The sequence below is a fragment of the Rhinolophus sinicus genome, chromosome 9 (genome assembly GCF_057876585.1).
Source record: "Rhinolophus sinicus isolate RSI-liver-muscle chromosome 9, RSI-T2T, whole genome shotgun sequence".
NCBI classification, from domain to species: Eukaryota; Metazoa; Chordata; class Mammalia; order Chiroptera; family Rhinolophidae; genus Rhinolophus; species Rhinolophus sinicus.
Genome location: NC_142509.1, coordinates 25,280,877 through 25,296,336, shown reverse-complemented (window position 1 = coordinate 25,296,336; position 15,460 = coordinate 25,280,877). Strand labels below are relative to the sequence as shown.

General features: G+C 43.2%; 1 protein-coding gene across 4 annotated transcripts in view; it reads left to right on the top strand.

Annotated features, from left to right (window-relative positions):
• GRK3 (G protein-coupled receptor kinase 3) overlaps nucleotides 1-15,460 on the top strand; it is a 118,130-nt gene that overhangs the window by 81,687 nt on the left and 20,983 nt on the right. For all 4 annotated transcript variants that reach the window (XM_074321795.2, XM_074321797.2, XM_074321796.2 and 1 more), the window contains 4 exons: nucleotides 1,763-1,841; nucleotides 3,883-4,013; nucleotides 6,507-6,601; nucleotides 9,270-9,377. In XM_074321795.2, the coding sequence (XP_074177896.1) occupies nucleotides 1,763-1,841; nucleotides 3,883-4,013; nucleotides 6,507-6,601; nucleotides 9,270-9,377 (413 nt within the window). The remainder of the gene's footprint in view (nucleotides 1-1,762; nucleotides 1,842-3,882; nucleotides 4,014-6,506; nucleotides 6,602-9,269; nucleotides 9,378-15,460) is intronic.

Sequence of the window (15,460 nt, the reverse complement as noted above, 5' to 3'; positions counted from 1 at the left end):
TTCATAGAAAACATTTGCTGGCCCTTGTTTTCTAAATTTTCACTGCCTGAATAGACGACAATGTAAATATTCTACTGTTGGTAGATATTTTGGTTATTTCCTGGCTTGGGCTATTTTGAATAGTGCTCTGAGGAATATGTCGTGCAGTCCTCAGGCTGCACGTAAGTCCAGGTTCCCACGAGGTGAATATCCCAGAGTGGAAATGCTGGCTCACAGAGTTTGCAGGAGATGCTCAGCTTTGGCAGATGCCACCCAACTGCTTGTCAAAGTAGTTGTACCATCATTCTACGCTCCTAGTGGCCATGGAAGTTCCACTCACTCTATACCTTGTCAACGCTTGCTATTGTCAGTCTTTTTCATTTTAGCCAATTCTTGTGAGTTTTAGCGATGGCATGTTGTGATTTTTAATGTTCATTTCCTTGGGGACAGCTGAAGTCCGGCATCTGCTCGTAGGCTTGCGGGCCATTTGATAGCTTCTTATGTGAGATGCCCGTTTAATGATTCTTGTTATTATTATTTGCCATTGTTTCTGTTGGGTTGCTTGCCTTTTTCTCTGTTGATTTATAAGAGTTCTTTATATATTCTTATAGGAGTCCTTTGTGTGTTTAGGGATTGCAGATTACCTTCTCCCATTCTGTGGCCTGCCTTTGTACTCTCTTCATGGTGCCTTCTGAAGAACAGAAGTTCTTAATTTTAGTCCAGTTTATCAATGTTTCTATTTTTAGTGCTTCTGTGGCCTATTAAAGAAACCTTTACTTACCCTGAGATCATGAAAATATTCTCTTTTTTTTTTAGAAGCTTTGTTTTATCTAAAGCTACCTGGAGTTGACTTTAGTGTGTGGTGTGAGGTAGGGGTGAACGTTCACATTTTATTGTAGGCTGTCCAGTTGCTCCAGCACCATTGATTGAAAAGGCCATCCTTTCCCCTGCCCCTATTGTGTCCCTCTATCAAACCAGTTGACCATTTACGTATGAGTCTATTTCAGGAGTCTCTGTTCTCTATTCTGTTCCAGTGGCCTATTTGTGTGTCTTTGGGTTAATACCACACCATCTGAATTACTGTTGCGTTATGATAAGTCTTGATATCTGGCACTCTGAGTTTTCTAGCTTTGCTTTTCTTCAAGAGTACCTGAACTTTTCTTGACTGTCTGTGTTTCCATATAAACTTAGAATCCGCTTGTCAATTTTCATTTTAATCAAGATTGCATGGAATCTATATATTAATTGGGGGGAAATTGACATTGTTACAACTGAGTTACTCAGTCCCTGATCCTGATATACTTTTCCACTTTCAAAAGCTAAATCAATTCCACTTTTATTCCCAGTATTTCAAGGCAATAATATAGATAACATTTCATCCCCCCCACCAGCCTGTGGTATGGTTCTTCTCACTTCAGAACAGAGATTGAAATGGATATTTGATCTGCCAGAACCAAAATGTAGACCATCAAAAAGACTAGCAAGGTAGTAATATTTTTCTGTAGGATCTGAGTCTTTTGAAGAAGATGTGTATAGAAGAGTCATGATTGAATCTGAGTGAGAGAGGACCTTTGAGTTATCTGCTCCAAGTAGTACTAGTTGTGTCTCTATGCATTTTATCATGTAACTAGATCCGTTTTACTGTTCAAGTTACCACATAGGTATCTGCTCAACGCACAGGGTGGTGGCATGGATGTAAAAATCTATAGATGATGTTTGGTAGTAAATGTGCTTCCAGGAAAGCGCTTGCTTTTCTTACAAATTTTTGTTTTTTTCACTCTAGGATTGTCCTTTCATTGTCTGTATGACCTATGCCTTCCATACGCCAGACAAACTCTGCTTCATCTTGGATCTGATGAATGGTAAGCAAAACCTGGGAAGTCTGGACACACTGATAGGCTTTGCCATGCTGTTAAATCTCAGCTGCAGTGATCTAGGCAGATGGGCAGTTTGGGGCTTTCAGATAATTGGTTTCCCTCTGAAGTTTAAGGAAACCTTTTACTCTTCAATTTTTAGCTAAAAGTCATTTAAAAATGTTAACTGTAGTTCCCCCTCCAACCCCCCCCCCCCCCCCCCGCGGCCCTTCCAGTCTTGCCACAAGAAGTTGCATTTTCTAGAAAAGACTTTCATAAAATTCTTAATGGTGAAACTTGATTTTCTGGAATGCAGCTGGCCTAGATCTTTAATTAGCTTCTTTCCTGACCCTCAACTTTTAGGAATGAAATCTCATAAGAATATAGGTTAAGGATAGAAAGGTATTTAAATACCAACTTGGAAGGATTTTAGCCCAATTATCTGTACCTTTAGCCCAGATCCACTGTGCATTGATCTTTTAAACTATGAATGATGACCCTGAGAATGCCAAAAAAGTTTTAGCCAGAAAAATAATTTCTAATACTAGAAAGTGACATGGTATAAGTATTTTTAGTAACTTGAGCTGAAATAAAAAGGCATACAGAGTTCAACAAATGAAATATCTTTTTTGAAGTTCATGTGACGTTTTATTATGTTTTGAGTGACTTAAGACCGGGTCTGTCCAACAATATGAAGGAATTTCACAGACATCATAATGAGCAAAAGAAGCCAGATATAGCGGCATCTGTCCTATACGATTCTGTTTATGTGACTGTCAGAACAGGCAGACCTCATTGATAGTGAGAGAGGTGAAAATAGGGGTCGCTTTGCCTAAGCAGGGCCTGGGACCCGAGGTACCTACTGGCAAGGGCACCGGGGAGCCTTGTGGGATGCGGGAAATCTCTTACATCTTCATCTGGTTAGTGGTTCTACAGAACACGTGTGTGTGAAAGGGAAGATGCTTGTAAAAGCCAGCACAATAAAGTTAGACACACAGTCACTTTTATAGATCAATAGAATGTTTTTCTTTACAATTTGTAAAAAACATTCCATTACTTTGTTGGTGGATTTTTTTTTTTTTTTTGGCTCTGTAACTTTAGGCCGTGTGATTTTTCTGAGATTTCATTATGAAAAATTTCAAACATATAGCAAAGTGGAAAGACTTTTTCTGGAGCCACCCAAATACCAACCATCTGGATTTTACCTGTTAAAATTTTACTATATTTATTTACATTAGCCAAGATATGGAAGCAACCTAAGTGTCCATTGAAAGATGAATGGATAAAGAAGATGTGGTACATACATACAATGGAATATTCCTCAGCCATAAAAAGAATGAAGTCCTACCATTTGCGACAGTCTCAATAGACCTAGAGTGTATTATGCTAAGTGAACTAAGTCAGAGAAAGACAAATACCATGTGGTTTTACTTTATATATGCAATCTAAAAAACAAATGAACAAACAAAACAGAAACAAACTCATAAACACAGAGAACATTTTGATGGTTGCCAGATGGGGGACGGTTAGGGATGTGGGGGAGAAAGGGAAAGGGATTAGGAGGTACAGATTGTCAGTTATAAAAACAGTCGCGGGAATGTAAAGTACAGCATAGGAAATACACGGTCAATAGTATTGTAATCGCTATGTGTGTGTCAGATGGGCATTAGACTTATCAGGCTGATCAGTTTATTATATAAACATCACTGCTGTACACATGAAAATAATATTGTATGTCAACTATAATTGAAAAAAAATTTTTAAAAAGAAAACATTTTTACTGTATTTCCTTCATCAACTATCTATCAATACGACCAGTTTATTCATTTACTTATTGTCCACAGAGCCAGTTGCTGAGCCATCTACTGCGTCACTACACATAGGTTGATTCAGTTATTAGACAGGACTTAAGTAATCAAAGCAGATTAGCTGATCCCACCCTGTGATGGTGTGTCTGGGAGGGTGCAGCTGTGTGACCAGCCTGAGAACTTTGTTTTATATTGTTCATATTGTTTTATGTTTAAATTAAATTCTGCCCGTCCGCTTCCAGGGGGCGATTTGCACTATCACCTTTCACAACACGGCGTGTTTTCTGAGAAGGAGATGCGGTTTTATGCCACCGAAATCATCCTGGGGCTGGAGCACATGCACAATCGGTTTGTTGTGTACAGAGATTTGAAGGTAAGGCTGTTTGACACACTCTCTGTGTCCTTGCCCTGAGCAGTAGGCGTTGTGGTCAGGGCCCTCCAGCTGTCCCCTTCACTTCCATTGTCTGCTGTCATTTTCCTGCTCTCGGCCTGATGAAGTCCTCATCTATGGGATGTCAGGCTCTTCCAGACTCTTAACTCAGTTCTAGGTAGGAACTCATGTCCATCCTCGTCGTCACTGTCACCTGGGTGCCGGCTACAGTGCCTGGTGCAGCGCAAACACTAAGTCAGAAATTGTAATTAATTTATAAACAGCGGAGTAGGAAGTTTTGGGTGTTGCCCGTTTTACAACTAATTGTAATTCAATTAATGTTCACTAAAGCAACCGATTTGGTCAGGGCTCTGTGTTAGCACTAGAGATGTACAGAGGTGACAAGCTGAGAACATCTGTCTCATGGGGCTTATACCCTGGGGAAGCAAGATGCGGAATGGCAGAGTCACGGCCCATGGGGCGCCCAGCTGATCGGAGCATGGTGGGCTTGCTGGTCAGTCTGCAGAGCTTCCCCCAAAGGCCACTGTCAGAGCTTCACATTGTCTGGAGAGCACCTTACAATCACAAATCGATTTTTAGATCCCCAAACTGTATTAGCCCCGCATTGCTGGGCTTGGGCTTCTGTTCTTACTGTCTTTGAAATCTCACTGGACTTTGGAAGCAAGTAAATAAAAATATAAATAGTAAATTAAAAATTAATTTAAAAAAGGAAAAATTGAAATCTCACCATTTGGGACAACATGGATGGACCCAGATGGTATTATGCTAAGTGAAATAAGTCAGAGAAAGACAAATATAGTAGGATTTCACTTACACGTGGAATCAAAAAAAAAACCAAAGAAAAAAAAAACCAAATGAATAAACAAAACAAAACAGAAACAGACATATAGATAGAGAGAACAAGCCGGTGGTTGCCAAGGTGGAGCGGGTGAGGGTGGGGTTAAATAAATAAATAAACAAAATCTCATTGGACCTGAAAAAATAAAATAAGTATTCTGAGTTTTTCCGTTCCAGACCATGGTGCTTTGTCCTGCGTTCTGCATTAATGAGGGAGTTAGGAGTTTGCTCAGTGGTGCATCTGTGGTGACACTCATCTAGCCAACAGTTTGAAGACAGGGATAGAGATAAAAGGGACCATGACAAAGCATAGAAATGATCATGCAGATATATAAATGGGTAAATAATAATGAAAAGAAAAATGACAGGACTGACAATTTCCCGATAGGGTGAGAAGACTCGAGGGAAATGTGTTTGCCTCCTATCTCAGATTCCTTCTTGAATGAACCCAAGATAACCAACTGAAATGTACGGATTACATTCTTTTCTCCAAGGAGCAAATATGTTTTAATTTCGCTTTTAAACATTACCTTCTAAAAATCTGAAATATTTTATTTTTGAGCATATAATTTTTTTCATAAAATACTTTGTAAATGTTAAGGCTTTCTTCAAAACTAAGAATTATGCCCTTAGTTTTTATACAAACATAAAGAGGAAAAAATGTATTTTCATTGAAGTAGAAATAATTAGACACTAGTTGGCACATGACATTTTATTTTCTCATGTGAGTTTTGCAGAAGAATAAAATACATGCTGGAAGCCCAGGAAGTGCTATGATGATACATTTTAATTTAAATCTATAACTGGTTTCTAATCGTCTTCATGCTGTATTTTTCTAGGCTATTTAATAGGCAGTGGTATTATTTAATTTCTATTCCAACTTAATTCTAGTTACTCATGATTATTCATGCTTCAATTTTATAATAGCATGCCATTATTTTTATTTCAAGCAAAACAATAGTTGCTCTCTAGCAAAAAATATTATGAGGATGAGTGTAATGTGCATTAGGGAGAGGAGCTTTGTTTTACATGGTTATGCTGACTAAATCTAATCTTAATGGCTACATCCCTCCAGACCTGTGGTCAAAACCGTATTCGGTCATTTGGTAGGGCCCTCTGTGGATTAGGCACCAGTAAACGGAGGTGACCTTGATTGGGAATGGTGGGGCACCTTGGAATATTTTGATTTCTGAGGTCAGTGTTGGTGCATTCTTGCAAGATTCCTCTCTGTGCTGCGCTGCGTGGCCTCGTTCTCAGAAGTTGTTAGAGTTCCCGGAAGCCATGAAGTCGGTGGACTGCCCCCCTTTGTTCTGGCTGGAATGCAGTGAGAAGAAAATGCTTTTGACCTCTGATGGACTTTGGTCACAGCCCGCCCGTTACCTGCCCTGTGTTTCCTTTTCTAAGGAGTAGAATCCTTCGTTTCTGTTATCACCACTTTCCTGCTAAAGTTAACATGAAACATATCACTCTCCGTATCGTGCCCTCCTTGGTTATGATAATATAACGCTAAAATTTGTGTTTAGGAAGAAACTACAGTAAAATAATCAATAAGCTGTCAAGCACGTTTAGTAGTAGAAGTTCTCAAAGCCCCTGTGACATTTTGCGGACTCTCAAAGATCGTCTTCTCTTTCTCTTTAGCCCGCAAATATCCTCTTGGATGAACACGGACACGTTAGGATATCAGATCTCGGGCTTGCCTGTGATTTTTCCAAAAAGAAGCCACATGCGAGTGTGTGAGTAGTATGACTGTTCTCTCTACTGCGACTCGTTTCTTCACTCAGACTCCAACCTGGTCACCTGTCCCCCCATTTTTTCTTGCCAGTGGTGATTTTCAACGCCGGGTCCGGGAAGAGCCCATATCCTGGGTTGTGGGAGAGGAAATAAGAGCCGTGTGCTTTTTCTCACTGTCTGCGGGGAGCGTGGATAGGTTCCCAGTGTAACTGCACAGGGGCCAGTGGTCTGTGGGAAAGGTCGGGGCCCCGGTAGCAGACCTGAGTCCATGCTGGCTGTGTGACCCTACGTCAGTCATTTCACCTGTCTGACCCCTCAGTCTCTTGTTCTATAAAGGAGAGGTGATAGTAAATCTCTGGAAGTTGTGATCAGGGTAAATGAAAGAGCCTGTGTGCCCAGTGCAGAGGCAACTGCATAGAACTCGCCATGAAAGGCCCAGGGGTCATGTTCTCTCCATTGACTTTTTCCTTCCTTTTCAAAACGGCCTGTTCTTTTTCTGAAGAGAAATTGGAATCTGTTTTTTGTTTTTTTAATTTAAAAAAACAAGAAACCCACAAGTTATCTACCTGCAGTTCAGGCTTTTCGTGTGGGTCTGTTAACTAGATTTGAGGAATCTGTCAGCCCTCGACATGACCATGTTCAGGAACCTCCCTGACACACAGCCCTCAGCCAGCACCTCCCCACTCGGGACTCTCAGCTGCGTCTGGCGGTGACTGTGCGTGATCACTGCATGTCGACCCTGGCCTAGGGACTTCTCTGAACCTGGATTTGTTCAGATGACAGCAGGAATGTCCCAGGGCTCCGCAGACGCAGAATGGAATATGTATAGGTTTTCATTACAATCTCTTTGGTATCAGTTTATCCAGGTGGAAAGTATAGGCAGGTGTGTCGTTTGTGGAAAAGCAGATGACTTTTGCTTTATTTTTTCTCTTTAAATGTATCATTCTTAACACCGAATCTTTTAAAATTACATTTCATTGAATCTCTCGTGCTAACACTCATCTCTGTGTCGAATGGTCTCAAAGAAACGCCTCGGAGGCTCATTTCATGCACCATGCAGAAAATAAACCACAGACACTTCTTTTTCTGGGCCTGGAAGTAATGTGGTTCTGAATTGTAATACTTCATGAGGGACTGCGTTAAACCAGAATTGCCTTTCAAAGCTCTGATCACATGTTAACAACGAACAAACAGCACCATGTCTGTAAATGTTTCTCTTTTTCTACAAGAGTCTGAGCTATGGTGAGAATAGCATAGCATTTGGCCAGTACTTTACAGTTATTAGGCGAGAACCTTGGTTGTAGGAGCTTCTCCCAGGAAGTTCGTCAGACGTTTTCCAGAGAGGCATTTGAATTTTTAATGCCACAGCTGTTTGGTGTGCTAGTTTTTTCCATTTAGTGCAGTCGCAACCACTTATGATTCCAAGGCCTTGTACAAGTTAATCTTCCAAGGGAGTTAACGTTCAGATACGGGGTCATTTGTTTCCTCATTGAGCTGTGCCCACGTTCTGCTGTAATTTGTGTGTTAGCTCTGAAAGGTGGGCTGTTCTCAGTATTTGAGCAGTATGTGTAAAGGGGCAGGATTGGGAAGATTGGTTTCCATGTTTAAGTGATGATGGTGAGGCCACTACTTAAAAAGTCTAAATGCGCAATGAAATACTATATTGGTCAGGAAAGGAGGCTGTGGAGCCTGCAGATTTGGGTTTGAATACTCCTTTCAAGTTGTGCCAACCTCATTTTTCTCCTCAGTAAAGCGGAGATAACAATGATATTTACTCCACGTGACAGCTGTGAGGGTGAAGTCAACTGATTAATACAACCAGTGTTTATTCACCACTGGCCGTGTGCTAGGTGCTGGCAGTGCCACGGTGACCAAGACAGAAAGGATCCCTGTCCTCCTGGAACGAGCAGCCCAGGGAACTGCACAGAAAGTGACCAGTGTGTGGGGTGGCAGAGCCAGTAGCCACAGCACTGCCTGTGTCGTTAAGTGAACATCAGCTGTCCCAGGCATGCATGGCTAGCTGCTCTGAATATGTTGTCTCCACAGAAACCCCACAGGTCATAGGTATAATTATCTATTTTTGATGGTTCAGAGAAATTACGTGACTTGAACAAGGTCACATATCGGCCCATTGTGGGGCCAGAATGAAAATCCAATTCTGTCTGACTCCAAGGAAGTAAGTAGCCCCCACCTTAGCACATCCAAGGGTAGGTCCTCCGCACGGGAGGGGGGCCCCACACAGGAGTGGATGTCCCCACCCTGCTGAGGTCCATAGCACTGTGCTCTAGTCGCCTGGCACTGTCGCCTCCCTCCTTTGCCCAATGCCACACATCGCCTCAGACGAGCTCTCAGTCGGGCAGGACTAGCTCTTCAGAGTTGTATCGGAGCAGGACTCACGAGACTCAGATTTCACCTCCTAGACTGTGGACTATTCCTCCTGTTTATGTTGCTGCTTTATTTATATTAATTCCTATGCTGATTAAGACAGAAGAGGTTGTTTCCCCACTGGGTGTTGGACGATTCATGTTTGTATGGAAGTACTGTTGTCCCCTGTCCCTTGTTTACAGTTGTTGCCATTAAATGAATGACCCCGGAACCTCCTGATAAGCTGGGAGTATTTTAAAAGGTGGGCACGTTCTGATAACTGCATGTACACTTTCTTCTCTCTAGTGGCACCCATGGGTACATGGCTCCTGAGGTGCTGCAGAAGGGGACAGCGTATGACAGCAGTGCTGACTGGTTCTCGCTGGGTTGCATGCTTTTCAAACTTCTGAGAGGGTGAGTGAAATGCATCCTTTTAGTGCTGTCACCATGGCGTGTACTAGGGTCAAAATCAAAACTTTAGACTTCATTAGACCCTAATATTAACTTAGATCACACAGTGATCTTTAAGCCACATGCTCATCTAGACAATGACCATGGATCTTTCTGCCTCATAAAAGTGAGAACTTTGTTCCCATGAGATCATACGAGGTCAGACAATTAAGTTCACGAACTCATCCTAGACAAAGTGCTACATACCTCACTGCTGAATATCACTACAGTCACCTTCCAAGTACTCCCCTTGGCAAGCTGTGCACCAATGCCAGCGCCTAGTCCACCCTTCAAAGACATTTTGGAACTCTTTTTCTGGAATGGCCATCAGAGCTGTCATTCTATTACCCTTGATGACCTGAATGTCATCAAAATGTCATCCTTTCAATATTTCCTTTATCTTCGGGTAAAGAGATAAGTCATTGGGGGCCAGATCAGGTGAGGAGGGAGGGTGTTCCAATATAATTATTTGTTTACTGGCTAAAAACTCCCTCACAGGCAGTGCCGTGTAAGCTGGTGCATTGTCGTGATGCAAGAGCCACGAATTGTTGGTGAAAAGTTCAGATCGTCTAACTTTTTCATGCAGCCTTTTCAGCACTTCCAAATAGTAAACTTGGTTAACTGTCCAGTTGGTACAAATTCATAATGAATAATCCCTCTGATATAAAAAAAAAGTTAACACTGTTGCAACAAGTTCGCGAACTTATTGTAATTGTCAGACCTTGTAGACAGAAACTAAGCTGTTTCTCATTTTTGTTCCATACCACGTAGGAATTATAACACAGTTAAACCTAAAGTAAGACTGTTTTGAAATATTTCCATTGATGATCCTTATTTGAGAATAAGTGTTATTTTAAAATGTCAGTAATTGAAGGTAGGATTTTTTTTTTCTAGAAATTAATTACTCATGATTGTCTCGTGAGCTTAAAGCATTTTGAGGGTTGCAAAAGAGGATAATGCCATTTTATAACTGTGCATTTATTTGTAAACATGCTTAAATTACTTTGTTTTTTAAAACACAAAAGTGAAATTATGTGATTTTTTTTTAATGTGTGTTATACTTGGCCCTTAGTTCTAAACTATCAAACATGGTGAAATAGAGTGAAAAGATGATGAAATGAAATACGATCTCATATAGAACATTGAACAATTATTAATATTTCCATTTTAAGATTTTTTAGCCAATTTTAATAGAGAGCTTTAGTTTTTAAAATACGGTTTTGATTATTCTCCATTCACAAAGAGACAAAAAGCACTTGACATTAAAATTTCCTATTCCGGATTCTCCCTCTGATGTTTTGCCTACGGATGCACAAGGCTGGTCGTTTACTGAACTTTTCACTTTTCCATTGGAAAGCCTCACTGAGCACCATGCATCTTCTTATATTTCTCACATTCTGGAGGCTGGGTTCCATGTCTTCTCCCCAAAGTGGGCTCTGAGCACCCTTGCTGCCTCCTCAGGCCTCTGATAATCCAGCTGTTCTCCACTCCCCGTATTCACTGGGGAACTAGAATTGTATTATTGCTTAGAGAGTCAGGTCCTGTTGGTCCTGAATTGAATTACTGTATCTGTGGAGCCTGAATGGTCTTAATTCATGTCATCAGACGAGCTGACCTAATTAGAGAGCTCCTGCAAGGCAAGCCAGAGAAAGCCACTTCCACACAAGACATCCTTCCACCCGGAGGAGTCATTTATGCCCCATGAGTAAGTACTTGCAGACACGCCAGGGTCTCTGTTTGGGTCTCCACTGGACATAGGGTTGGAGATATGGAATCCACACATGCAGATGTTTGAGATGATTAAAAATGAGAAAACTGCAGTAGCTCAACCGTTGAACACATCAATTCATGATTCAAAAATCAACAGTAAAATTTTACAGGGAAACCTGCAAAGCCTTGCTTTTAGGGCCTTGTTCACGTCTTTGTTTTGTTTAATATTGTTGTTCTATCTGCTTATGATAATGTGCATGTGTATAAATTAGGGACAATCTGTCATAATACGACTTTATTTTTAGAAGACCCGAGGGTTTTGTTTACTAACTCTGTATAATCTAGCATTATGATTTGTGGTTAACAACGTGAATTCAGCCTTATTTGGCCATAATTCAGGTTTGGAGTGCTGAATCAGAACGTAGTCATTCCTTCGTGAAGTCCTTGATCAGGCTTGGTTGAAGCATTATGTTCTGTGTGGCTCGTGTTATGAGGGGTCTTGGCCAATGTCATGAGGATGGGATGGGATGGGTGAGGAGAGATGAGACAAGAGCTAGGAATCGTGCTTATATGGGAAGGTTGAAGAGCTGGGTCAGTGTTTCGGGGAGCCGTAATAATTGGCTCCAGCTGTTGGAAGGCCCATCTTATTGAGGGGGTGGAATTCATGCTGTATAGCTCCAGAGGATTAGCATTTTAGGGAGGGAAAGCATTGAAGTTTGACACAAGAACGTCCGTTCAAGCATTTGAGCTGCCCAGTGAAGGTGTGTCCTGCCTCACAGATAGCAAGCTCCCTGCTGTCCCTGTCTGGTGACCATCTGTTGAACCTGAAATGGAAAAAAAATCTTTCCAGTGTGTAACAGATCGGAGTAGATGAATCTTCCCTACTGGGATTTATGGTCTAATGTCATTCTTTGTGTTGTTCACAAGTCATTCACAGGAAAGGATATGGCACTAAAACCAAAGAACAGGGAAATATTTTTTTATTTAATTGATTTAAATTAAATTTGGTAAGCATTTATTGATACCTACAATAGGTAGGAGACTGTGCTTGATTTTGGGGGGAAAGAAAGGAAGGGAGAAAAGGAGGGAGGGAGGGAGGGAAGGAGGGAAAGAGGGAGTCAAGAAGCCACATACAAGCCTTAAGGAACTTGGAGGAGCGTAGACAGACACACACACACAGGGTTATGAGGCAGATGGGCTGTGCTGACTTACACAGCAGCAGTGTGCTTGGGGTGCGCAGAAACGGGGCCTCCAGTTGTAACTGGAGAGTAGGGCCGACTTCATGCTGGAGATGGTGTGAGAAGTCAGCCTGGAAAGCTGGGATGGCAATGGGAAGACTCGGGGCCGGATTCGTCATGTTTCCTGTGGGGAGGGGACAACACGGAGTGGGTGTCTTTCCCCTCAGTGACCCACGAGTGGTGGTGGGTCCGCCCTCTGCCAAGAGCGGAGGATGGACTGGGGCGACAGTAGCCTAGAATCCATGCTGTGCAGTTGGGGCTTTGTTCTTGAGGCCCCGGGGACTGAGGCTTTGGCGCAAGGGAGGGCCACGTTAGGTTGTTGTTCGGTTAGAGGACCTGGTGGCCGCAGGGAGCACGGCATGTTGGAGGGCAGACCCGGGAGGCGTGGGTAAGAGCCCAGGCAGAAGGCCAGGGGCGCTTGGGCCAGCCCCCGGTACTGGAACCAGAAAGGAGGCCGGTGACGTGGCGGTATTGTATTATAGTTAGAGCTAACGCTGCTGCAATGATTTGGGGGTTTTTGTTTGTTTTCCGACGGATGCTTGGGTGTGGAAGGACAGGAGTTTAAGACAGTGCTGGTTTAGATTCAGGGTAGATGGGAGGATGAGGATACCATTACCAAAGCCAGTGGTTGTACAGTGTCAGTGGTTCTTACTAAGCTGGTAATACTGAGGCCCGGCCCTTCAGAAGCAAAGTGCTGTGACGGGGTCTGCAGGAGGCGGGACTGTGCCCAGAACCCTTCATTCCCTCAGCTGTAAATGAGCAGATAATGGCACCTGTTTCACTTTCTCACCAGATTTCAAGTGGGAAAACCTTGAAAGTATGTACAGAACCATCCTATACTGTTCTTGTGCACTGCAGAGAGGGGAGCCCAGGTAGCTGTCTCTTCTCCGGCATGAGGCTGAGGGAGAAGAGCCGTGAATGCAGGGCGTCCTGGGTGCGGGTTTAGGGAGCAGCCTGTCCCCTCGGCACCCTGGCGCTCACAGGACACCCACAGTGTCGGTCCTCAGGGAATGAACCAGACGCTGTGCCAGCCACGACCTGGTGCTCGTCCTCAACCCCTGGGTGCTTGGCAATGCCTGGAGGCAGTGCTGGTTGTCACATTGTGAAGAGGGTTACTTTGGGCAGCTAGCGGGCAGAGGTCAGGAATGCTGCTAAACGCCCTACAATGCCCAGGACAGTCCCTGCTGCCCCAACAAAGAACGACCCAGCCCAGAAGGTCAGCAGCGCTGAGGACGAGAAACTGCTCCGAGCAAGACTCTTCCCCTCGTCCCACATCTGTGCACTCAGGTTAAACCTGGGTCCCAAGGGTCTGTTTCGCTTCTATTCTCTGATTGAATACTTCTCACACTGACCAGTGCGCCCCACTGCTTCTGCTGTGACACCCCTCAGCACCCCTCGTCTTGTCTGGGCACCCTAGAAGAAGACTCCAGGGCGTGGGGGAAAGGAGCCTGGATGTGAGAAAGTGGTCCAGACCGGAGAACGTGTTCACATGCCATCACTCACACTGATGGACTGAGCCATTCAGAGGCAACGTGTTTGGGTGCCGGTCGTGACTTCCACTTCCGAGGCCTTTGTCAGATGCTGAAGAGCATCTGGGTATGAAGATACATCCTCGTTGCAACTGTGTGGAACTGCGGTCATGAGCCTCAATCTGGATTTCAGATGTCTCTTAAAGGAAAGAATCAGTGTGACAATAGCCTTGATCTCAAGCTTGTCACCACTGATTGTCTATCCCCAGAGGTGTCAGACACAGGGAGAGCACCCAGGGGGTGGTCTGGGGAGAGATGAGCTCTGCCTGAGGTTAGTGAGTTTGTAACATGTTGGGGAAAAAAGGAATGTGTATAAATATTTGACACCTATTGGATTAGGTTCAAAACACATATTTTTGAACCTAAAATATGCCATCTTTTGGGTGCTCTAAAATTAGTATTTAATGTAGGAGTTTTTAATCACTTGTAATTATAAAGGTATTGTTTTGAACTCATTGTTTCATTGTGAACGTGAGTGTGTGTGTGTGTGTGTGTGTGTGTGTGTGTGTGTGTGTCTGTCCATCATTTATCGCACCTTGAACGATTTCCCAACTTGTTTGGGGGAACTTTGCAGCTCTCCCACTCTGTCTTTCATTCAAAAGCCATGTCTGACCACTGCCCATGCGACTTTTGTTCCCCTAACATTCCCTGATGCGGCCAGAATGTTACATGTGCCGTTGGGAGAACTTGGCTCAGGCTCGAAGCTGTTGACAGGCCTGTCGCTGTTTCCTATTTAAAGCGGGCTGCCTCCGGGAGCAGCTGCCATCACACAGGATCTGGGAGCACCACGTGCCTCCCCTCCGAATGGAGATTATTACTATCGTAGGTTTTCTTTAACAGTTTCCAAAATAGAAACAGACTCTTTGGTTTTGTTCACAAAGAATAATCAAGACTACATTGGAAACAGATGTGCACCAAGATTTTCACTTGAAAGACCAAACTTTCTCAGCACTACCACACAGAATTGAAGAGCTGCAGTGCACTTCCTATGGTTTCTTCTCGCGTCTGACACGGGATAGCTCTATTTATAAAATGGGATTTGTCGTGATTGGGCCCATGTGCTGGGAATGTTTTTGGCACCGCTAACATTAACTCCAGTTCCCTTGCAAGCCTCCCTCTGGTCTCATGAAAGACTTTTTAAATTTAGCACAGAGTGTTTCTGTCAGAACACAGCAGTCTTTCTCTCCTAGTGCCAGGGCACGGCCCTTCCTTCCGGCGTCCGAGGCAGGCCAAGTACATGGGGTCAAGAACAGGGATGGGGTTCTCCGCCATTGCACACAGGAGCCCATCAGAAAGATCTGCTGAAACGAAGGGGAGCTTTATAACGAATGAAAATCCTTTTTTATACATCAAGGAAGTCTGCGGGGTGGAAGCAGCTGTGTCGAGCAGAGAGACCGAGGTTTTAGTAAGATTTAATCAACTTTTATTCCTTTTCTCTTGAACTGTGCACATGTTCATATCTCTGTGTTTTTTTTGCATAAAAGAATGACGCAAGTATTTTTTAAAATTATAATATCCTGTAAATAACAGATAGATATTGTTTGCTGTTACATTCTATTTGCTTTTGCAA